Source organism: Symphalangus syndactylus, chromosome 18 (assembly GCF_028878055.3).
Source record: "Symphalangus syndactylus isolate Jambi chromosome 18, NHGRI_mSymSyn1-v2.1_pri, whole genome shotgun sequence".
NCBI lineage: Eukaryota > Metazoa > Chordata > Mammalia > Primates > Hylobatidae > Symphalangus > Symphalangus syndactylus.
Window position 1 is genome coordinate 65,221,758 of NC_072440.2, and position 25,179 is coordinate 65,246,936.

Sequence of the window (25,179 nt, forward strand, 5' to 3'; positions counted from 1 at the left end):
CAGCTGGTAAGCAGAGCAGCCAAGATTCAAACAGTCTCAGCACAGAACTCATGCAGTTAACCAATGGCAGTTTAAATTTGTGGCACTGAAACACCTGTGGGATGTCACATGGAGTTGTCCTGTGTGCAGGTGGACATGCTGACCTGGAATTCAGGAGAGATCTTCTGAGCAATAAAGATCTGGGAGATGCGGGGCACAGTGGCTCACACCTGTATTCTTAGCACTTGGGAGGCCAAGGCGGGCAGATCATGAGGTCAGGAGTTTGAGACCAGCCTGGCCAATATGGTGAAACCCTGCCTCTACTAAAAATACAAAAAAAAAATTAGCTGGGCGTGGTGGTGCATGCCTGTAATCCCAGCTACTCGGGAGGCTGAGGCAGAAGAATTGCTTGAACCTGGCAGGTGGAGGTTGCAGTGAGTCGAGATCATGCCACCACACTCCAGCCTGGGCAACAGAGTGAGATTCTGTCTCAAAAAAATAGTCCCAGTTACTTGGCAGGCTGAAGTAGGAGAATTATTTGAGGCCAGGAGTTCAAAACCAGCCTGGGCAACAAGTGAGACCCCCGTCTCTGTTTTTTTTTTGTTTTTTTTTTTTGAGACGGAGTCTCACTCTGTTACTCAGGCTGGAGTGCAGTGGTGCGATCTCTGCTCACTGCAACCTCCACCTCCTGAGTTCAAGAGACTTTGCTGCCTCAGCCTCCCGAGTAGCTGGGATTACAGGTATGAGCCACCACGCCCAATTAATTTTTCTGTATTTTTAGTAGAGACAGGGTTTCATCATGTTGGCCAGGCTGATCTCAAACTCCTGACCTCAGGTGATCTGCACACCTCGGCCTCCCAAAGTGCCAAAGTGCTGAATTACAGGCGTGGGCCACCGCGCCTGGCCCCCGTCTCCTTTTATATACAATTTTCCAAAAAAAAAAAAAAAAAAAAAAAGATCTGGGAGGAATTAAGGCACTGGAGTGAATGAAATCATCTATGAAGGATCAAAATCTACCCCTTCAAAGTGTTGTCAATCTTGCAATCTTGTTCTATTTTCCTTTGTCTTTAAGTGTTGCAGAGGAGAAATCTGAAGAAAGCCAGTTTTTAGCTTTTTTTTTTTTTTTAAATGGAGTCTCGTTCTTGTCACCCAGACTGGAGTGCAATGGTGCAATCTCGGCTCACTGCAACCTATGCCTCCTGGGTTCAAGTGATTCTCCTGCCTTAGCCTCCCAAGTAGCTAGGATTACAGGTGCCAGCCATCATGCTCGGCTAATTTTTGTATTTTCAGTAGAGACAGGGTTTTACCACGTTGGCCAGGCTGGTCTCGAACTCCTGACCTCAGGTGATCCACCCGCCTCAGCCTCCCAAAGTGCTGGGATTACAGGTGTGAGCCACCTCGCCCAGCCACCTTTTTTTATCCCCCCGAGACGGAGTCTCACTCCATTGCCCAGACTGGAGTGCAGTGGTACGATCTCGGCTCACTGCAACCTCCACCTCCTGGATTCAAGCAATTCTCCTGCCTCAGCCTCCCAAGAAGCTGGAATTACAGGCGCACACCACCGCACCCAGCTAATTTTTGTATTTTTAGAAGAGACGGGGTTTCGCCATGTTGGCCAGTCTGGTCTAGAACTCCTGACCTCATGATCCGCCCGCCTCGGCCTCCCAAAGTGCTGGGATTACAGGCACGAGCCACAGTGCCTGCTGGCCGGCTTTTTTATAAATAACATTTTTTCCCTAATTGGGTCTATTAGCGTTTGTTCTTTATCCCTGAAACTTAATGATTTTCCCAGATTATGTGTTGTTGTTGGTTTCTTCTTATTAATTTTTCTCAATCTCAGTGAACCCACTCTATTTCCCACCACCACCTCAGACCTTTTTGCAACCTAAGGAAAGTTTTCTCCAATTGTAATTTTGATTATTCGCTCTAACCGATTTGCTCTGTCTTCCTGAGGGGATGCCTAGAGTTAGAATCCCTAGATGCTGTCCATCCCCATTATCTTCTCTTACAGGATTCTATCACTTTGTTCTATATTCTTGAAAATTTTCTCATGTTTATCTTCTATATTGCTGATGTACTCTTCTGTATCAAGTCTACTTTTTTTTTTTTTTCTTTTTTTTGAGACGGAGTCTCACTCTGTGGCCCAGGCTGGAGTGCAGTGGCGCGATCTCGGCTCACTGTAACCTCCACCTCCTGAGTTCAAGCAATTCTCCTGCCTCAGCCTCCCGCGTAGCTGGGACTGTAAGCATACCGGCACGCCCAGCTAATTTTTTGTATCTTAGTAGAGACGGCGTTTCACCATGTTGCCCAGGCTGGTCCCCAGCTCCTGAGCTCGGGCAATCTGCCCTCCTCGGCCTCCCAAAGTGCTGGGATTACAGGAGTGAGCCACCGCGCCCGGCCGGTTATTGTGGTTTTAATTTCATGGTACTCCATTTATCTTGGCCTGTTTTTTAAAAAAATATGCAATGTCCTCTTTTGAGAATAAGAATTAGGTATTTTCTAAAATTGGGTCCTGCTTCATGGGCTAAATATGTTTTGAAGGAGTAAATTTTGGCTGCAGCAGTTTACTCCTTTTCTCATGTGTCACATCCTTTTTCTCCCACAGGATTTTTTGTTTGTTTGTTTCTCTGTTTTAGAGACAGGGTATTGCTGTGTTGCCCAGGCTAGTCTTGAATTCTTGGGCCCAAGTTGGGATTACAGGCGTGAGCCACCACACCAGCTTCCACCAGAGAGTTAAACAAACAAACAAACAATTTGTCTATTCTCCTTTGAGATTGACTAATTAATCTTTGTTGATGTCTAGAAGTCAAGAGTTGGTGGTTTTAAACTTGGAAGTGTTGAACAAAGAACAAAGAGGACATAGGGTCTGCCGCTCTTCCTTCTCCCTCCAAAGATGGCAGGGGAAATGGTTCAGAAGCAGTGCCTGGGTCATTGTCCGTCTCGTTGTCTTAGCTTTCCTTGGTATCCACCTGCTTCAGGACTCTAATTTTTATTTTTTCAACCTCTGTTGTTTGTGACTGTTTCTCAGCCTGTGTGTCTCTTTTTCTCTAAATCTCGATGTTTTGGTTTTAGTGACTCCATCGTTGCATTTCTATTTCAGTACCTGCTCTGTCAGCATTTCTGCCCACCTGTACCAATCTGGGTCTGTCTCTGAACGCAAATGTATCTCTCATATGTTTCGACCCACCACCCCCTAATCCCTTACTCTCTGCTTTGTATTTCTTCTTTTCTTTTTTTTTTTTTTAGGAAACGGAGTCTCCAGCTCTGTTGCCCAGGCTGGAGTGCAGTGGTGCAGCTCACTGAAACCTCCTCCTCCCTGGTTCAAGCGATTCTCCTGCCTCCCGTGTAGCTGGGAACAGGTGCCTGCCACCACGCCTAGCTAATTTTTGTATTATTATTATTATTTTTCGAGACGGAGTCTTGCTCTGTCACCCAGGTTGGAGTGCAGTGGGGCGATCTCGGCTCACTGCAACCTCCACCTCCCGGGTTCAAGCAATCCTCCTGCCTCAGCCTCCCAAGTAGCTGGGATGACAGGCGCCCGCCACCGTGCCCGGCTAATTTTTGTATTTTTAGTAGAGACAGGGTTTCACCATGTTGGCCAGGCTGGTCTTGAACTCCTGACCTCGTGATCCGCCCGCCTCGGCCTCCCAAAGTGCTGGGATTACAGGCGTGAGCCACCTCGCCCGAACTTAATTTTTGTATTTTTAGTAGAGACCTGGTCTCAAACTCCTGACCTCAAGTGACCCGCCCGCCTCGGCCTCCCAAAGTGCTGGGATGATAGGCGTGAGACACCGCGCCCTCCCTTCTGCTTTGTACTTCTTCATCGTACTTATCACAACTTGAGTATTACACGTATTTGTCTGTCTCCTCTCTCTAAAAAGTAACTTCTAAGAGGGTAGATCCCCAGGAACATGAAGTGTGCTCAACAAACATCTCAACTAACCTGATTCGCGTATCCTCTCAGTATCTCCTTTTAATCTCGACAACTGTGTTTCACACTTTCTCAGTATGCAAATATCTTTCTCGGTCTGGGTCATGCCTTTCGGTTTCTGCCCCAATGCCGAGGCCTCTAAGTTTATCAGCGTATGGACCACAGATTCGCAGAGGCCTGAGCTGTGGTGCTGCCGGGCTATGGCGCGTCGTCGGGCCTCAAGCACAGCCCCGGCTCCCTTGCTGGCTCTGTTCGGACCCTGCTCGGGCGCTCGCCCCGGCCCCAGCCATCTCTCACTTCAGCCCATGGGTTCTGCCCCACGTCTGTCTCCCTGGGTGTCTCAAGAGACGCGTCCCGCGCCGACGCCCCCGCGAATGCACGTGACCGCGCCCGGTGGCGCCCCCTCAGTCAACGCTGCCGCAGTGCCCCTCCCGGAGCCCGCCGCTTCCGCCGGCCCGCGCGGCCCCGCCCCCAGCCGCAAGGAACCAATTCGCACGCACGTTGCTTGTCCCCGCCCCGGCACCCTCCTCGGCGCGCGCCCCTCCCTCCGCCCGCCCGCCCGCCCGCCGGCCCGCCCGTCAGTCTGGCAGGCAGGCAGGCAGGGAATCGGTCCGAGTGGCTGTCGGCTCTTCAGCTCTCCCGCTCGGCGTCTTCCTTCCTCCTCCCGGTCAGCGTCGGTGGCTGCACCGGCGGCGGCGCAGTCCCTTCGGGAGGGGCTACAAGAGCTGAGCGGCGGCCGCCGAGCGTCGAGCTCAGCGCGGCGGAGGCGGCGGCGGCCCGGCAGCCAACATGGCGGCGGCGGCGGCGGCGGCGGCGGGCGCGGGCCCGGAGATGGTCCGCGGGCAGGTGTTCGACGTGGGGCCGCGCTACACCAACCTCTCGTACATCGGCGAGGGCGCCTACGGCATGGTGTGGTGAGTGTCCGCGACTGGCCACGCCCAGCCCCCCCACCGCCCGGGGCCGCAGCGGACGCAGCCCCGGCCTCGCCCGCGCCTCGGCCTCAGGCGCCGCGGCGACCTCGAACCCGGACTTCACCGCGGTCCGCGCGCCAGGGCTCGGGCGCGGCCCTGGGCCGGTTGAGGTTTAGGTGGTGTTGGTCTCGCCCTTCCCGGACCGGCGGTCGCTCGGAAAGGGGCGCAGGGAGTGGCGCGGGGGGCGTAGGCCGGGACTAGTGGACCCTTGGCCCCAGGCGCAGGGCGGCCTTTAAAGTCTGGACCCTGGGGAAGGCAACGGAAGCGTCCCCACCTCTCAATTTGCTAGTATCATGGCCTTCTTTGGGACTTTCGGTTGTAAAACCGGGAATTCCATCAGATGCTTGTCGGTGTTGGCGGCGGTGGCTGCTGAGGTCCTGAAAGCGGTTCGCCTCCGCGTGTGTGCAGAACACCGAAATAATCGTTTTTCTCTCCTCGCCTCTGTTTGCAGCCAACCGCTTTCATTAAACATCCTCAGCGGTGCTAATGGTGGTCTCCGCGCAGGCTTTCTAAAATGGATTACTGACGCCAATGTTGGTGGAATATTTCCGTCTTGAAGTTTTTACTTTTAAGTGGATTTTAATATCGTACTGCTGGCGTTTCAGGAAGGATAAACTAACATTACTCTCTTGATTTATTAAAGATCCATTTAGAGTTGGGCCTAATTTGACTTTTTTTTAGCCCCCAAGTGAGCTCTTTTACCAGCATAAATGCTCCCAGATGTTTTAGCCCAATTGCTATGGACTCCTGTTAATGATTTAGTGGTCATTATGTATGCAGCCTTAATGGAGTTCTTGCAGAATCACGTGTAGACTCCCTCATCTTGATTCAGGTCCCTTAGAAAAGTGAAATGATAGTTTTGATTTTTTGAGACGGGGTCTCGCTCTGTCTCCAGGCTGAAGTGCAGTGGCGCGATCTCGGTTCACTTCAACCTCCACCTCCTGGGTTCAAGCGATTCTCCTTCCTCAGCCTCCCGAGTAGCTGGGACTACAGGCGCGCGCCACCGCGCCCGGCTCATTTTTGTATTTTTTAGTAGAGACAAGGTTTCACCATGTTGGCCAGGGTGGTCTCGATCTGTTGACCTCGTGATCCCCGCCTCAGCCTCCCAAAGTACTGGGATTACAGGCGTGAGCCACTGCGCCCGGCTGACGGTATTGTTTTTATTAGAGCAAACTAGCGGTAGCATTTTGTGCGGGTGAAGACTTGTGGAGATAGATTTCCTTAAATCTGAATCTTGTGAATGTGTCTTTTGTGTTGACTGAAGAAAGTGAACTAATAATTTTTTGAGCCCTTCATGGCAGGTACTGTGCTACATATATTATTTCATTTTATTTGAACAGCCACATTGAGGGAGGAAAAGAGGTGTTACTCCTTTTTTCAGGTGAGAAAGTATTCGAGGTGAAGCCAATTCTTGAGGTCATAGAACTAGAGTTATTCTTAAGATTGTAGACTGAGATTCTACTAGACACACTACAGCTCTTTTCAGCTGTTTTTAGGAAAACACTCTGCGTTCCTTAGTGTAATTAATACTTGCAGAGTTTTCTGTATCTTACTGTTAAAAAGTAAATGTAAATCTGTTTCGGAAATGTATTCAAATTTCAATCATCATAATTTTAGAAATGCCATAGAAGGCATGTTTTACCAAGCGTTGTAGCTAGATAGAAAGATTAGTTAAAATTCTTTTTAAAGAGACTTTAATTGAATCTTTAATGTTTTCACTTTCTTTAGGAGCAAAATGCTGAATACAACTGTGAAAATTAATATGAACTCACAGGCTTAGGAGCCCAGACAGAATTTAAATTAGGTCGAGCCTAAAAGAAATAAGGCCCTAAAAAGTAATGGAGAGAAAGTATTGCCAGTAGCATCATTTCTCCACCATACATCTCATTGCTGTTGCACTCACTGGGAAGTGTGCCAGTGAACATGTCTCATTATGAGAGGCTCAGAATTTCCCATCACATCCTTTGGCCGTTTTAACAAGAGTAGCTTATCTAAAATGTGGACTGAAAAAAGTGTTTTACGTTTAGGACATGTCAGTTGAAAAGATAACCCCATCTGATAAGATTTCTCCTGTCTGATAAGGTTTTTACTAGTCTGAAGTTGTTTAGATGTGGGAACTACTTCTGTCACTGCTGTAGGCTTGTTTGACCTTCTGACTCTCCATTTGAGATGCTAACTCCTCTTTTTGTGATTTTCCTTTCCTAAGTGAAATACAAATATAATTGGAATTTGAATCCAAGATCCAGATTATAGCCTTTTATCAGGTTGATGACATACCCTGCTATTAACCTTCTCCATTGCACATTATTAGCATTTAATAAATATTGGCTAACAGTGCTGGGTTTATGACGGGCTTGTTGAAATATTCACTAATATTTGAATGGTGATCTTTTAAAAAATACTTCCAGAAGGATTTATGGATTTCTAGCCATTTTTTAGATTTACCCCCCCCCCCCCCCGTTTCCTTATCAGTTCATTAGGAATTGTGACTATTTTGTTTAGAGTCCTTTCCTAATGATTATGTAGAGGATGTAAAGATGAAGAGTGGGGTTTGAGTTGGGCCTTTAAGAGTGGGTGTGATTTTGATATGCAGATAATAGGAGCAAGTGACAGCTTGAGCTGTGGAATCTAATCTTGGAAATGTACTTAGGTGGCAAACTGTAGAGGACTCCAAAGGCAAAACTAAGTTTGACTGTATATTTGTTCAGTGGAGGAAGCATCTTTTTATTTATTTATTTATTTAATTTTTTTTTTGAGATGGAGTCTCACTCTTGTCGCCTAGGCTGTAGTACAGTGGCATGATCTCGACTCACTGCAACCTCTGCCTCCTATGTTCAAGCGATTCTCCTGCCTCAGCCTCCTGAGTAGCTGGGACTACAGGCGCATGCCACCATGCTCAGCTAATTTTTTTTGTATTTTTGTAGAGATGGGGTTTTGCCGTGTTGGCCAAGATGGTCTCAAACTCCTGTCCTCAGGTGGTCCCCCTGACCTCAGCCTCCCAAAGTGCTGTGATTACAGGCTTGAGCCACCGTGCCCGGCCTTTTTTTGAAAGAGGCAGTCATACATGGTCAATTTTGAAATTTTTTGGGAAGACAAATCAACACTAGTGGGAATGAAGGAAGAAGAACTGAAGTGGAGGAATAAATTAGGAAAGCCTAACCACCTAGAGGTGCAGTAATAAAGTGGCAGCGGAAGGTAGCAGGTGGAGGTGAGGAGTTTTGTATTGACAGAAATAGTAACAGGGACCCTTGTGGGAAGAGTGGTAAAAAGACTTTTAATCATGGCAAGTCTGGGTGGAATCAAAGGATTATGAGACCTTAAAGGGTAAGAGACCAAGAGAGGTGGGATTTGGATTTGGAGGGATTTCTGAGATAGAACAAGGCTTGCTGGTTGATTGGCTGTGGGCCGTTGTTCATTCTGAGGCTTCTAGGTTGGGAGCCTGGGAGATGCTGGTGCCATTATCCAAGTAAAGGAATACTGTTAGGCAGAGCAGATTTGTCAGGGGGAAATAGTTCTGGTTTGAACTTGTTAAGTTTGTAATGCCTGTAGGCCATTCAGGCTATATCCAGAAGCCATCTTAAAATTTTTAAGAGGGGAGCAGGAGCTGGAGATGAAAATTTGTGTAAATGGTAGTTAAAATCTTGAGTGGGTGAGCACAGATTCTTGTTTGGGTCATTGGTTAGGTGAAATTGCAATCATGGCCAGGCGCGGTGGCTCGTGCCTATAATCCTAGCACTTTGGGAGGCCCCGGCAGGCGGATCATGAGGTTAGGAGATTGAGACCATCCTGGCTAACATGGTGAAACCCTGTCTCTACTAAAAATACAAAAAAAAAAAAAAAAGTAGCTGGGCGTGGCGGCATGTGCCTGTAGTCCCAGCTGCTGGGGAGGCTGAGGCAGGAGAATGGCATGAACCCGGGAGGCAGAGCTTGCAGTGAGCCAAAATCGCGCCACTGTACTCCAGCCTGGGTGACAGCAAGACTCGGTCTCAAAAAAAAAAAAAAAAAAAGAAATTGCAATTATATGTTTTCTATATTTATCGTTTTGGTTAAAAAATACATAGCATTTGATAGATTTTCAAAGGAGTCCGTTATCCCAGAAACATTAAGAACCACTGAAGTAGAACAGATGAACCAACCAGGTAACTGGCAAAGGAAGAGGGAGCTGCTGACTGGTCAGATGTATAAGAGAACAGTGTAGACGGGGAGGAAGGAGAGGAGGAGAGATTGAAACACTCTTAGTATGCTTGGTCATCTTAGACTAAGATAGCAAGTGTCTGTTTTGGATAAATTGAGTTCGAAATGCTGTTTCTGAATGCGACAAGAGAGCTCTTGGGGTCATCTTCATAGAGATATTAATTGAAGCCTTAAGAGTGGATAAGACATCTGAGAACTAAGCCAAAGGAATGCCTGCCTTTACTGTGTCAATAAAGGTCAAGTTATGGAAGAGGACAGGAAATGTGGCCAGAGAGACCAAAGAACTGAGAGTGCACGTTATCAAAGGAGCCAAGGGAGATGGTACTCATTAAGGGATTGGTATTGAGTACTGTAGAAGGGAAACAGAATGCAGCTGACAAGCCATTATATTTGTTGACTCTCAGCTCTTTTTTTTTTTTTTTTTTTTTGAGACAGAGTCTCATTCTGTCGCCCAGGCTGGAGTGCAGTTGCACAATCTCGGCTCACTACAGCCTCCGCCTCCTAGGTTCAAGTGATTCTCTTGCCTCAGCCTCCCGAGTAGCTGGGATTACAGGTGTGTGCCACCACACCCGGCTAATTTTATATTTTTAGTAGCGATGGGGTATTGCCATGTTGGCCAGGCTGGTCTTAAACCCCTGACCTCAGGTGATCCCCCTGCCTCAGCCTCCCGAAGTGCTAGGATTACAGTGTGAGCCACTGTGCCTGGCCTCTTTTGTTTTTTTAAGCGGGGATGTTTAACTTGGGAAAGCTGAATGAATAAAAGAAAAAAGGGGGATGGTTTCACCTAAAATTTCATTGTGATCACATTCCTGATGGTATAGTGTCCTGTCTTGTTAAGGTTATTGTGATTATAGCAGACTAGTAGAACTACCACTTTTTCAGCACTCTGTTTTGTATTTTACATACGTTAATGCTAAGCCATATAATTGTCAGCAAAAGTGGTAACTTCTGTTTGTTTTTCACCCCACAAGTGAAGAAACTTGAAGCACACAGAGGTTAGTTAACTTGCCCAATGACACACAGCTAGGAAGTGATGAAGCAACCCCAGTTTGTCTGGTTCCTAAGTAGTGCTCCACCAAAGATCAGAGTTGAGAAAATAGATTATTTCAGTAACAAGAAATATCTGTTGTCTGCTTTTGCTTGTATCACTTTTTAGCCTTTAAAACTTTTCATGTAGAGTTATTTACTCAGAAAATGTTTATTGAACTCTTCATCCAAATAATGGGATGGAATTGGGGAATAATACAGAGAAGATACCAGTGCTATCCAGGAGTTTGTGAAGTGCTGAGAGAAAGAAAAGAGCTGAGTGACTTGGGGCTGTCTTTCTGTGGCTTCCCAGACTTCTGAGCTAGGTGTTGATGTGTGAGTAGGAGTTTGCCTTGAGAAGTGCCTTCTAGGCAAAGCAAAGTGTGCATGTAAAGGCACAGAGCATGAACACAGTGCATCAGGTCAGGAAAACCACAAATTACTTGGGATGGCTGGACTGTAGGGTGCCTTAGTAAGAAGGTGGGAGTTGAGACAGCTGGGGGTAGGCAGGGCCAAATCCTGAAGGGCATTATTTGGTAAGGACTTTGGACTTGATCTTGTAGGTGACAGAGTCATTAAAGGATGGCACTCTTTCTGTCCAGTTCCGCCCCCACTTTGTCTCTTATGCTTTCTGCCCATTGTGCCTGCTGTCTTTCTTTCTTTCTTTCTTTTTTTTTTTTTGAGACGGAGTTTTGCTTGGAGGCTCACTGCAACCTCGCCTCCTGGGTTCAAGCAATTCTGCCTCAGCCTCCTGAGTGACTGGGATTACAGGTGTGTGCTACCACGCCTGGCTAATTTTGGTATTTTTAGTAGAGACAGAATTTCTCCATGTCGGCCAGGCTGGTCTCAAACTCCTGACCTCAGGTGATCCACCCGCCTTGGCCTCCGAAAGTGCTGGGATTACAGGCGTGAGCCATTGCACCTGGCTGCATTGTGCCTACTTTATCTCGTGGTACTCAGTGGGGGTGATTTTACCTCCCTGCTACAGAGGCATTTGGAAATGTATGGTGGGGGGCGGCTTTTTGTTGTGTTGTCACGTTGATTGGGGGTGTTATTGGCCTTCAGTAGGCATGTCAAGGGCAGACATGCTAAATGGTCTGGATTGCATGATACACTCCCTCCGCTGGAGAATCATCCTGCCAAGATGCCCATAGTACAGCACCCCAGCCTGCCCCAAGAAACATCAGGCTCTATTTAAGTCCCACTTTTCTCTAAAGCTCATCTCTCTGAACTTTGCCCTATTGCTTCCTGTTAATGCACTCTCTTCATGGATCTCTGCTGGGTGTTTGTACCACCTGTTTGAAAGGCAGGAACAGCAATAATATATATCATATATAAAAACTCTAGACCTGGAGACAGAGATCTTGATTGAGATTCTTAATTTTGCTTGCTCATTGTTTACTTAACTTTTAATCAAGAAGTCTCTTGTACACTTTTGGAGCTCAAAGGTGCAAGGAGAGCAGCTTACATGAGTAACAGAAGAATCTAGTGTTTCTGAGTAGAGTTTAGAGTAAAAGGATAACTCAAAACAAAATTGATTTTTATATTAATAGCATCCCTAGTGATGTATTCCTGGTAGTTAGCTATAACCATTACACCATTCCCATTATTTGATTGTATAAATTCAAGTTGACTTTTCCTAAAAACTATGTGTAATTTATTCCTCACCTTGCTCACAATTTATATACCTATTAATTGAAAAACACCTGATTCCCCAACAAACATCCAGAGCTCCTTGCCTCCAGCCTACTCCACCCACCCTCTTGCCTAATCCTGAGATGCTGTTTTGCTCCCCTTTAGATTTGCTTTTTTCTTTCACTTCTTGAGGCTCCCACACTGAAAGGTGCGTAGGAGCTCATCCAGTAGCTACGCTGCCTCTGCTCCCTCTAGGAAAGGCCGCCTGCCTGAGCTTTGAAATGGCCCACACCGTACCAGAAGGAAGAAGAGAGATTCCAGGAGGATTCAGACCTTACCCAGGCTGTCTGGAAACTGAGCAGAACCACAGGAGGAGAAAGCTATAGGCAGCTGAACAAAATTTATGTGTTTCTGTTTCCCCTGCTATAAAATGAAAGGATTGGGATCTGTCTGTGGTTTTCAAACCTCCTCCTCTCTTAGGGGCCTCACCCCAAATAGGGAAACTTCACGTACAGCATTCTCTCTCCTAATCCCTGTTTTTTCTATTCTTTGCTCTTCTCTTATCTACCTCCTTCCCCTCTCCTTTCCCTCCTTCCTCTGCCCTTAGTCTTTTTTCTTTTTCTTAATTTCCTTTTAGTCATTATCATCTTCAGTTCACATAGGTAGTAACTATTAGGGTTAGCAGGGTAAGATTCCATTTGGAAAAAGGATTTGATTGTTTTGAAAATGATGTTGGGCAACCCACAGGATGCTCTCCAAGGTCCCTCCCAGATTCTCAGACTCAAGGCAGGCCCTGGGGTTTGAACCTATGGCCAGTAGGAGCTGGATAGCAGGTGTCTGCATGGGATAAATATGCCATGATCAACTGACTAATGTTAATTGCAAGCCTGCCTTGCTGGTTTAAGTTTCATTCTCATTCTTGTTTTTTTTTTTTTTCTTTTTTTCTTTTTGAGACAGAGTCTTACCCTGTCGCCCAGGCTGGAGTGCAGTGGCACAATCTTGGCTCACTGCAAGCTCTGCCCCCAGGTTCAAGCAGTTCTCCTGCCTCAGCCTCCTGAGTAGCTGGGATTACAGGCGCCTGCCACTGTGCCCGGCTAATTTTTTTTTTTTTGTAGTTTCTCTTTTTTTTTGTAGTTTTTAGTAGAGATGGGCTTTCACCTTGTTGCCCAGGCTGGTCTTGAACTCCTGACCTCGTGATCCATTCGCCTCGGCCTCCCAAAGTGCTGGGATTACAGGTGTGAGCCACCACACCTGACCGTCATCCTTGTCTTTGAGGTATTATATTTTGCACTTTACACATAAGGGAACTGGGTGTCAGGTAACTCGTTTAGGGTTCACAGCCAGTAAGTAATATTGCAGAACTGAGATGTAAATTGAGATTTATATAGACCCCAAATCCTGTGACCTTTTTTCTTTTAACTACTATAGGCTTTTCTCTGTTATACCGAGTTACCTAGAAACGTACTTCCTACAGCCTGGGTTCCTGAATGGATTAACCCTAAAGTATAAAATGATCAGACAGACCTGAAGAAGAGGCTAGAAAGGATTAAAGTACCTTGTTTTTTGTTTTTGTTTTTTCTTTATCTCCAAAGGCTCTGTCATCTAGCAACTTAATTTTTATCAGGAAATAGTGTTGATTTCTTCCCATTCCTTCTAGTTACCTCTACCAGTTTCTTGATTTTCATTCATTTAATATTCTTAAACACGTACTGGATTATGTGCTAGGCAGTAGGAACAAAGTAGTGAACAAAAGTTGTTCTTACTCTTTGGTGTTTACAGTCCAACAGGGCAGTAATAACAATGAGTGTGGCGAGGTGTGGAGTGCCACTGGATGATATAAAAGGTGAAGCTAAGATATTCTGAGTAGTCAGGAAAGGTTTCCCGGAGGAAGTGGTGTTTAAGCTGGGACCTGAAGGAAGACTTAGAGCTAGCTGGGTAAAAGGTAGGATAGAGTGCTGGAGTGTTTTAGGCACTATCTTGTAGAGACTGCATTATAGAAAATGAAAAGTTTATGATTAAGATCTGGGGGCCTTTGTCATATTACTGCAAGGATAGAAAGTGCAGTTAAAGCTTTAGGTATAGTTGGAACCAGGAACTGGAAAATAGACCAACGTAACTACCTCCCTCCCTCTTTACAGTTACAAAAGCTTCTTGTACCCTACATCTCTCAACAGCTGGATTTTTTTCCCCCTCTTTTCTCTTTTGTCACTTCCCCATGCACTCAGCAGAGGAGAGCTGGCCCTAGCTCCCTGAAGGTGTGTGTCTTCAGGTTTTTTGATGACCAGAGGCTGAGAATACTCTGAATCGAATTCCAAGTGGAATAGAATGTGTAAAAACACTGTTAGGGAGATCATTCTGCACAGAACAGCTAACTCCACCTGGCCTTTCCAGCCTGGGAGAGTGTCTGCCTCTGGTCTAGTCAGCTGAGGCCCAAGGTGGGGTCATTTATTAAATAAAGCTGCATATCTCAGAAGGTCTGAAGGGCAAGGTGGGAGTTGTCAAAAGGAGTCTCATTGATTTCTGACTTGTTAGATTAAAGTTCTTGGTACTGTTTTCCCTGCCATTCTCCAGGGAGTGTGTATCACTCTCCAGTTTTTACAGATGAGGAAAATGAAACAAAAGTTGGGTAACTTGCCAGTCACAAGTAAGGGGTCAAAGGATTGTCATGAGTATTAAATAAAACAGTATAGTTGAAGTGCTGAGCACTTGGTACCTAGTTAATGCTTTGTTATTCCTTTGAAGTAAACAGGGTTGACAAGATGTGAATCCCCCTTTGCCTCAGTCTCTATGTAAAGCAGCATGTGCAGAAGTACAAATATTCGGCTTGGTGGTCAGATGACTTTACAATGGTATGGAAGTGATACACATTCAGTAGAAACCTTACTTCCGAGTACCCATGCAACTGTTCTGTTTTTCATTTTCAATATAGTATTTCATACATCATATGAGTTATTCAACACTTTTATTATAAAATGGGCTTTGCGTTAGATGATTTTGCCCAACTGTATGCTAATGTAAGTGTTCTGAACACGTTTCGGGTAGGCTAAGCTAAGCTGTGATGTTTGGTAGGTTAGGTGTATTAAATGTATTTTCAGCTAGGCTGGGCGCAGGACTCATGCCTATAATCCCAGGACTTTGGGAGGCCGAGGTGTGAAGATTCCTTGAGCTTAGGAGTTTGAGACCAATCTAGGCAACATAGTGAGGCCTTGTCTGTACTAAAGGTACTAAAAATTAAAAAAAAAAAAAAAATAGCCAGGTGTGGTGGCATGTGCCTATAGTCCGAGCTACTTGGGAGCCTGAGGCTGAGGATCACTTGAACCTGAGTGGTCAAGGCTACGGTGAGCCGTCGTCGTGTCACCGCATTCCTGCCTGGCAACAGAGCAAGAAACTTTCCAAAAAAAAAAAAAAGCATTTCACCTTATGAGGTTTTCCATTTATGATGGGTTTATTGGGATGTAAGTCCATAGTAAGTCAAAGAACATCTTTATATCGTTAGAATAAGGACAGTCAAGTGTTTCGTGCATAATCCAAATCTTCAGGAGGCAACATCAAGGTAACCCGAGTTTAGGGATATTCTACAAAATAACTGGCCTGTAAACCTCAAAATTAAGTCAAGATCATGGAACCAAGAAAACACTGAGGAATTGTTCCACACTAAAGAAGTGTACAGAAACATGGCAACTCCATGTGGTTCATGATTCTGAATCGGCATGATTGGCAAAACTAGAATGAGGTCTGAAGATTAGATTGTAGTCGTGTATCTGTGTTAATGATTTTATTTTTATCTTCTTAAACCCCGACCCGGAAACAGGTTGTCTGTGAATGGTTTAGCACAGGTCCCCCGTGAATGTGCATTGTGTGACGGGCGAAAGTGTGGCTGCCTTTCTACTGCGCCAAGTTTTCCAGCATGAGAGGCTTTCCATATCTGGTCCTCAGATATGTGGTGTGAATGAAGGGGGACCAGCTATCCGAGGCCAACTGAGGCTCCACAGGTGGCTGCCCTACCATTTCGCCTGGGCGGGATTCTGACTTAGAGGCCTTTGGTCATAATCTGACAGATGAGTGTTGATGATTTTGATGGTTGCATTTTGATTGTATGGGAGAATGGTCTTGTTTTGTTTGTAGGAAATAGTCACTAAAGTATGGGGGATAATGAGAAAGAAATATTGGCAAACTTACTCTCAGGTGCTTCAGAGACTAAAAGTTTGATAAGCTAGATGTAGAACTTTTTCTATGGTTTGAGATACAGTTCCTTTTCTCTAAAGAGTTGTTGGTGAGTCCCTTTCAGAAAGGTACTTGAGTGAGGATGTGTTGAAATTTGTGGGAAGCTGTGAAAGACAGCTTTTAGCCTACCAAAAGAGGACTGGCCTGGAAGGCAAGAGACCTGAGTCTTGGTCCCTGCTTCTGATGACATGTCACATGGGCATGTGCTCATCACTCTGCTTCTGCAAGTTTTTGTTTTTCTCATCTGTGGAGTTAAGGGATTGGGATGGTCTCTAGGGTCTCGTACAGCTCTAATATTGTCACCGCCCTCAGGAACATTACATGAAATTAGCATATATACAATATATTAAGAAGATTCATGTGTGGATTGTTTCTCAGTTACTAGAGCTGTCTTTAATGTAGTTTACCTCAGAAATCTCTGGATAATCATTATTGAGATATAATGAAACAGGAAAAAACTTGAGGTTAAAAACTAGTAAATTGATTTACTTCAACATTAAAAGCCCACAATTAAACCCTTGAGGAAAATGACTATTTTTATTTTTTATTTTTTGCTCTGCAAGTAAGATTGGAACTTCGTAATACTGTATGACAGTAGTTGTTTACCTCACGAATTATTCATGTGTGTTTGACTGAAGAGAGTTTTTACCTAGTGACTGGAATGAATGTTAATGCTGCTATTTTGGCATTGGAAAAAAAAGGTGTAATGAAAAATGTCAAGTTTGAGAGATAGAGAAATACTTAAATAGAACTGATTTAAAAGCAATTCTGAAAAAGAAAGAACTTGGTACAATCTTTCTATGAAAGAAAAGACTTTACTGCACAGCTAAAGAAAATAAAGCAAAAACAATACATTGCCCCAATTAATGTTTGAATTCACTGAACACAAGGCAGGCTAGCAAAGTAGAGAGTAATATCTTTGCCTCACCTTGGCCACAAGGATTTATTTTGTTAGTAACCAAGTTCAGTGTACTGCTATTTAGCTTTTTCACTACAGATGTGAAAATGTTTCTTTTTGGGGTTTGTTTGAAATTTTCTTTCCCTTTTCAATGCTGAACCTATCCTCAAATAAATTTACATTTTCCCCATTAAATCAACTTTGTTTCTGTTCCATGGTTGAAGCAAATACTTTATAAAGAAAAAAAATCAGTGTAGACCTTTCACAAGTTAATGATTACTGCAGGGCTATATAGACATATAAAAATATTAGATGTTATGTTTTAGACCAGTGAAAAAACAGTTGGTAGTAATGCTAGATTAAGAGTTGCGAGAATGTTCATCCCCTTAGTGAGCCATTCTGCCTATGATAACATTTTGTAATGTTTTCAGGCATTCTTTTGGGACAGCCCTGATCACTTATCATTCAAAGGGATGATAAAAGTGACAATCTTTAGACGTGTTGTAAGTTCTTTCTCTCTTTCATCCAAAGGGAGCTAGAGAGAAAAGACATTTGTGATTCTCTGTCCACTTGAACACAACTGCTAGGAAGAGCTATTTAATTATTGCCACCAAGGCAGTGTGAGAGTTTATAGTAACATTAGGAGTGTTTCCAGTTATCCCAGCAGGGCAGGATTCAGCATTCAAGAACTGGTAAATTTTGGCCTGACGCAGTGGCTCACACCTGTAATCCCAGCACTTTGGGAGGCCGAGGCAGGTGGATCACCTGAGGTCAGGAGTTCGAGACCGGCCAGACCAACAAGGAGAAACCCCATCTCTACTAAAAATACAAAATTAGCTGGGTGTGGTGGCACATGCCTGTAATCCCAGCTACTTGGGAGGCTGAGGCAGGAGAATCGCTTGAACCCGGGAGGCGGAGCTTGTGGTGAGCTGAGATTGCACGCCATCGCACTCCAGCCTGAGCAACAAGAGTGAAACTCTATCTCAAAAAAAAAAAAAAAAAAAGATCTGGTAAATGTTTGTCTGGCATCATAGAATTTGATGCTTACCTCTAAAAATGTAAATTGGAAAATATTTTAGCCTTATGTGGTGTGTGATGTTAGCAGGGAAGTCTCTAATGTTTTCACATGAAGTCAGATGCTGGCTTTGGACTGAGGTGTATTTTGTTTACTTGAGGCAGTATCCATCACTTCCTATTTTAGTTTTTTGTTTCTTTTTGTTTGTTTTTTGAGATGGAGTCTTGCTCTGTCCCTCAGGCTGGAGTGTAGTGGCGCCATCTCAGCTCACTGCAACCTCCACCTCCTGGTTTCAAGCAATTCTCCTGCCTCAGCCTCCCAAGTAGCTGGGACTACAAGGACACATTGCTACCCCCGGGTAATTTTTTGTATTTTAGTGGAGACAGGGTTTCACCCTGTTGCCCATGCTGGTCGCGAACTCCTGAGCTCAGGCAATCCACATGCCTCGGCCTCCCAAAGTGCTGGGATTACAGGCGTGAGCCACCGCACCCAGCTGTCAAATGTCTTTACTGCCTCCATGAAGATTATATGATTTTGTCACATTTAACATTGTTAATGTGAAGGTCATGTCAGTAGATTTCCTTATATGGAACCTCTCTCACACCTGGAATAAACTGTGCTTGTTTATGTGTATTCCTTTTTATAATGTGCCATTGGATTCTGTTTGCTAATATTCAGAAATTTCGTGTTGATATTCGTAAGTAATATTCATCTGTAGTATGTTTTGTGCAGTCTTTGTCAGGTTGGGGTTACCGTTACACTTGCTTCATAAAATGAGTGTGGAAGTTTTCTTTCCTTTTCTATGTTCTGAAATAGCATTAGGACTACCTTATCTTTTTTTTTTTTTGGACACAAAAGAGTCTTACTCTGTCACCCAGGCTGGAATGCAGTGGCATGATCTCGGCTCACTGCAACCTCTTCCTCCCAGGTTCAAGTGATTCTCCTGCCTCAGCCTCCCAAGTGGTTGGGACTACAGGTGCACACCACCACGTGTAACTAATTTTTATATTTTTAGTAGAGATGGGGTTTCACTATGTTGGCCAGACCAGTCTCAAACTCCTGACCCTCAGGTGATCTACCCACCTTGGCCTCCCAAGGTGCTGGGATTACAGGCACCAGCCACTGGTCTACCTTATTGTAAAATGGTAGAATTTTCCTTTGAAACTATTTGCCTGGTATTTTTTTTATTTTCCTTAGACTGGTTTCTGCTTGGTTTCTACCATCACTCTTTTTTTTTTTTTTTTTTTTTTTTTGAGACAGAGTCTCGCTGTCGCCCAGGCTGGAGTGCAGTGGCACGATCTTGGCTATCTGCAGGCTCTGCCCCCCGGGGTTCATGCCATTCTCCTGCCTCAGCCTCCCGAGTAGCTGGGACTACAGGCACCTGCCACCTCGCCCGGCTAATTTTTTGTATTTTTTTTTTTTAGTAGAGCTGGGGTTTCACTGTGTTAGCCAGGATGGTCTCGATCTCCTGACCTCGTGATCTGCCCGCCTCGGCCTCCCAAAGTGCTGGGATTACAGGCGTGAGCCACTGCACCCGGCCAGTTTCTACCACCACTCTTATTCTCCTCCAGTTGTTCTCTGCAACCACCACCATGACTGCCATTTCCTTGAGCACTTACTATCCATTAAGCACCTTTACATGTGGTAATTAATGACTATTATGTGTTTTGTTGTTGTTTTGATACAAAGTCTCACTGTCGCCCAGGCTGGAGTGCAGTGGCGCTGTCACTTGAATCCAACCTCCACCTGCCGGGTTCAAGCAGTTCTCCAGCCTCAGCCTCCCAAGTAGCTGGAATTACAGGCATATGCCACCACACCTGGCTAATTTTTGTATTTTTAGTAGAGACGGGGTTTCACCACCTTGGCCAGGGTGGTCTCTAACTCCTGACCTCAAGTGATCCACCCACCTCTACCTTCCAAAGTCCTGGGATTATAGGTGTGGGCCACTGAGCCCAGCCTGTTATGTGTTTTTGTCTTTTGTTTTCTTTGAGACAGGGTGTCACTGTGTCACTCAGGCTTGAGTGCAGTGGCATGATCACGGCTCGATGTGTTTATTCTTGTTTTTTGTTTTTTTTTTTTTTTGAGATGAAGTTTCGCTCTTGTTGCCCAGGCTGGAGTGCAATGGTGCGATCTTGACTCACTGCAACCTCCACCTCCCGGATTCAAGCGATTCTCCTGCCTCAGCCTCCCAAGTAGCTGGAATTACAGGCATGTGCTACTACGCCCAGCTAGTTTTGTATTTTTAGTAGAGATGGGGTTTCTCCCCGTTGGTCAGGCTGGTCTTGAACTCCCGACCTCAGGTGATCCGCCCGCCTCAGCCTCCCAAAGTGCTGGGAGTACAGGCTTGAGCCACTGCACCCAGGCTGGACTATTATCTATTAAACAATACAGTACTTAGTATTTCCTGGTTTTGAATTTCATATAAGTGAAATCGTACTGTGTGTATTCTTCAACTAGCTTTTTTCATTCATCATTATGTTTTTGAGTATAGTGTAGTTACTTGTTTTCACTGCTTTATATACCATTGTATAAATATACCGCAATTTATCCATTCTAGTATTAATGGACATTAGGGTTGTTGTTATTACAGTGTTCCTGCAAGTAACCTTGTACATTTCTCCTCATACACAAGAGTTTCACAGGTCTACAGACAGATCCCCAGTAGTGGAATTGCTGGATGATAGGGCATATGTACATTCACTGGGTATTCCACATTGTTTTCCAGTTGTTTTCCCAGTAAAGTTTTGTGTTATTATTCTTGCACATCATGTGTTTAATTGATTCCTTGATACTTTATGTTTGCTGTTGCTATTCTAAGTGATATCTTTTTTTTTTTTTTTTGAGACAGAGTCTTGCTCTGTGGCCCAGGCTGGAGTGCAGTGGTGATCTCAGCTCACTGCAAGCTCCGCCTCCCGGGTTCACGCCATTCTCCTGCCTCAGCCTCCCTAGTAGCTGGGATTACAGGTGCCCACCACCACGCCCGGCTATATTCTAAGTGATATCTGTAGATGGTTTATAGAAATGCATTTGACTTTTGTAAACTGATGAATTACTGGAATAAAAAGATTGTCCAACAAACTCTTATTCCAGTAATCCCTCTTTAAATTTTTTTAGGACAAACGTGTCATCTGAAAATCATGATATTTTGTTTCTTTTCATGACTTAGATATATTTTATCTTGTCTTAACTGTGCTGGCCGGACTCTCCATTACAAAGCTGAAGAGCAGTGGTGATACAGGGGGCGTCCCTGACTTGTTCTGATGTTAAAAGGAAAGCTTTTATTGAATGATAGGGGCTGCTGGTTTTTCATAAGGCTTACTTCCCGCCCACCCCGTCCCTGGAAACAGGGTCTTGCTATGTTGCTCAGACTGGTCTCAAACTCCTGGGCTCAAATGATCATCCCACCTCAGCCTCCTGAATAGCTGGGATTACAGGCACGTGCCACAGCACCTGGCTTCATAAAAGCTTTCTTTGTCAAGTTTTTTTAAACTTAAAGAAAAAAGGAATCCTGAATGATTGAATTTCTACAGATGCTTTTTAATTGCATGTATAGAAATTTTTTTGTTTTTTTTTTTTTTTAAGTTTCATGTTACCCTAATAAATTTTCTAATATTGAACCAATTTTGTATTCCTGGGATTAAACCCAACTTGGTCATGATGTATTATTATTATATATTGCTGGCTTTGGCTTGCTAATAAATAATAGGGTTTTTCTCATGTGGTTTGGTATGAAAATTAGACTACCCTTACAAAATGAATTAGGAAGTGTTTCTTTTCCTATTCTTCTGTTTTTATTTCTGTAAAATTAGAATGATTCCTTCAAAGTTAGGTAGAACTTGCCTGTACAAGTCTGGACCTGGGTGGTTTTTTGGTTTCGGTATGTGTTTAATTTTTTGTTGAAAACATGTTAAGCTGATTCAAAATTATTTAAAAAATGGTTATACAACTGTTCCTACTTTGAATTTCTTCTTGGTAATTATATTTTTCTTGGCGTTTATTCTTTTCACTTATTTCTACATTTACTAGAGTATTGTATTTTCTTACCTCTTTTAATCTATTTTGAAATATCCATGGCCGGGCGCGGTGGCTCACGCTTGTAATCCCAGCACTTTAGGAGGCCGAGGCGGGCGGATCACGAGGTCAGGAGATCGAGACCACAGTGAAACCCAGTCTCTACTAAAAATACAAAAAATTAGCCAGGCGTGGTGGCGGGCACCTGTAGTCCCAGCTACTCGGAGAGGCTGAGGCAGGAGAATGGCGTGAACCCAGGAGGCGGAGCTTGCAGTGAGCCGAGAGTGCGCCACTGCACTCCAGCCTGGGCGACAGAGCGAGACTCCGTCTCAAAAAAAAAAAAAAAAAGAAATATCCATTAAAACATATGTAAGATATAAGTACTGTTTGTGGCTGGGCACGGTGGCTCATGCCTGTAATCCTAGCACTTTGGAAGGCCAAGGCGGGCAGATCACTTGAGGTTAGAAGTTCAAGACCAGCCTGGCCAACATGACAAAATCCTGTCTCTACTAAAAATACAAAAATTAGCTGGGCCTGGTGGCGCTTGCCTGTAATCCTAGCTACTCCAGAGGCTGAGACATGAGAATCACGTCACCCCAGGAGGCAGAGGCTGCAGTGAGCTGAGATCGCGCCACTGCGCTCTAGCCTGGGCGACAGAGCAAGACTCTGTCTCAAAAAAAAAAAAAAAAAAAAAAGGTACTGTTTACAGAATAAGTTAAATACTTGTTTTTTGTTTGTTTGTTTGTTTGAGACGGAGTCTCGCTCTGTCGCCCAGGCTGGAGTGCAGTGACGCAGTCTCGGCTCACTGCAAGCTCCGCCTCTCGGGTTCACGCCATTCTCCTGCCTCAGCCTCTCCTAGTAGCTGGGATTACAGGCACCCGCCACTACGCCCGGCACATTTTTTTGTATTTTCAGTAGAGACGGGGTTTCATCGTGGTCTCGATCTCCTGACCTCGTGATCCGCCCACCTCGGCCTCCCAAAGTGCTGGGATTACAAGCGTGAGCCACCGCGCCCGGCAAATACTTGTTATCACTGTGCAAATTGCAAAATGGAACATTGCTAGTACCTTAGAAACGCCTTCTCAAATCTCCTGTAAGAGTTGAGTACGTTCCTTAATTTTGTGATAATTGTTCTTTTCAGGCTCTTCTCCCTTTTTATTCTTTACTTTTATTGATGTATAATATACATCAAGAAAAGTGGCCAGATGTGGTGGCTCATGCCTGTAATCCCGACACTTTAGGAGGCCAAGGTGAGAGGATCACTTGAGCTCAGGAGTTCAAGACCAGCCTGGGCTGATTATAGACATGAGCCACATTGTCCTGCTGGGTATATACTTAGTAGCAGAATAACTGTGTCAGTCTGTGCATAGATTCCACTTCAGTAGATGTGCCAAACAGTTTTCCAAAGTGGTAAAATATTTCCATTAGCAGTGTATTAGAGTTCAGACCAGTGTATATTCTCAACAACACTTGGTATCATTTTTAGCCTCTCTAGTTGGTATGAAGTGGTATGCATTGTGGATTTTGTTTGCATTTCTCTGATATTTTAGCTCTTTTTTGGTGGTTAACTCTTTTTTGTATGTTTATGAGACATTCGGCTATCTTGTCAAGTATTTAAGGGTTATTTTGCAAATTTTTCTGTGGAGATTTTTGTTTCATTAAATTATAGGAGTTCTTTGTAGAGTTTAACGAGTCTTTAGATTCATGTGCTGCAGATATTTTCTCCATTCTGAGAGTTACCTTTTTTTTTTTTTTTTTTGAGACAGTTGCAATTTGTCGCCCAGGCTGGAGTGCGATGGTGCAATCTCGGCTCACTGCAACCTCTGCTTCCTAGGTTCAAGCGATTCTCCTGCCTCAGCCTCCCAAGTAGCTGGGATTACAGGCACGCCCATCTAATTTTTGTATTTTTAGAGACGGGATTTCACCATGTTGGCTAGGCTGGTCTCGAACTCCTGACCTCAGCCTCGGCCTCCCAAAGTGCTGGGATTAACAGGCATGAGCCACTGCGTCCGGTTGAATTACAGCTATTTTAAAGACCATCTTCAGTAACTAGTAACTGGGTCACTGTGGATATGTTTTTGTTGTCTGTTTTTTCTCGTTTCTGTTTCCTTGTATGCTTGGTAACGTTCAAGTGAATGCCAGATACTGTGTATGAAAATTGTTGATGCTCTAGGTGACATTTTTCTCCAGAGAGAGCTCTCCCTACTCACTAATAGGCAGATACAGTGGCGACAGATAACCGTAATTCAGTCAGAGAATGAGCTGATTTGAGGGTTGGTTGCAGTTTTTATATGGCTTTGTCTACCTCTGATTTTTGCTCCCCTTTACTCCTAGAAGTGTAGCCATCCATGGATTCTGAGAACCTGAGGTGTTTATGTTTACTAAGGCTCTTAAACCCCTGATTGATCTTTTTGTTTTTGTTTTTGTTTTGTTTTTTTGGGGTTTTTTTTGTTTGTTTTTTTGGAGACGGAGTCTCGCTCTGTCACCCAGTCTGGAGTGCAGTGGCGTGATCTCGGCTCACTGCAAGCTCTGCCTCCCAAGTTCATGACATTCTTCTGCCCCAGCCTCCCCAGTAGCTGGGACTACAGGCGCCTGCCACCATGCCCCGGCTAATTTTTTGTATTTTTAGTAGAGACGGGGTTTCACCATGGTCTCGATCTCCTGACCTCGTGATCCACCCGCCTCGGTCTCCCAAAGTGCTGGGATTACAAGCGTGAGCCACCGCGCCCAGCCCTTGATTGATCTTAAGTTACTATTTTTGTCTCCTTAACACTGTGAGACTGCAAGAAATTTGTCTTCGTCTTTTCAGTAGCTGTTTGCTTAAAGCCTTGCCTAGAGTTTTTAGGTGTGCTGAATCTGGCAGGGTCTTTCTGAACTTCTAGGTTTCTAAATTACTGGAAACAAGTCGAGAGCATTTTCTTTATATTATTCTTACACTTATCTTCCTGGCCAGACTTACATTATTTTAGTGATTGTATCCTCTGTAACCTAGAATTTTGCGACTGACTTACAGACTTTCTTCATGTAGTCCAGTGGTTCTCAAACATGGAGATAATGTAGAAACTAGAACATTGGAAGAGAAGTAGGACAGATAACTTCTGTTTTTCCTGTATGCCCTCAGAGTCATTTGTATCCACAAATTGCCCATTTCAGGTGATGGTGAATTTTCTCTAGTGCTATTCCTTTTAGATTTGGAATTTCCAAAGGTGAGAGAAAATCAGATTTCCAGGCATGAGTAGATGTCTAGGAAATCGTTTATGGGAATTAATTCAGTGAATGCTTAATGGCCATCACA

General features: G+C 44.5%; 1 protein-coding gene across 3 annotated transcripts in view; it reads left to right on the forward strand.

Moving 5' to 3' along the window:
• The first annotated feature begins 4,462 nt into the window (after positions 1 to 4,462).
• MAPK1 (mitogen-activated protein kinase 1) overlaps positions 4,463 to 25,179 on the forward strand; it is a 169,979-nt gene continuing 149,262 nt past the window's right edge. For 2 of the 3 annotated variants that reach the window (XM_063623607.1, XM_055252347.2), the window contains exon 1: positions 4,464 to 4,824. In XM_063623607.1, coding sequence (XP_063479677.1) covers positions 4,700 to 4,824 — 125 coding nt within the window. In that variant the 5' untranslated portion in view covers positions 4,464 to 4,699. Of the gene's footprint in view, positions 4,825 to 25,179 lie in introns of all 3 variants that reach the window. The other variant, XM_063623608.1, reaches the window with a different exon arrangement.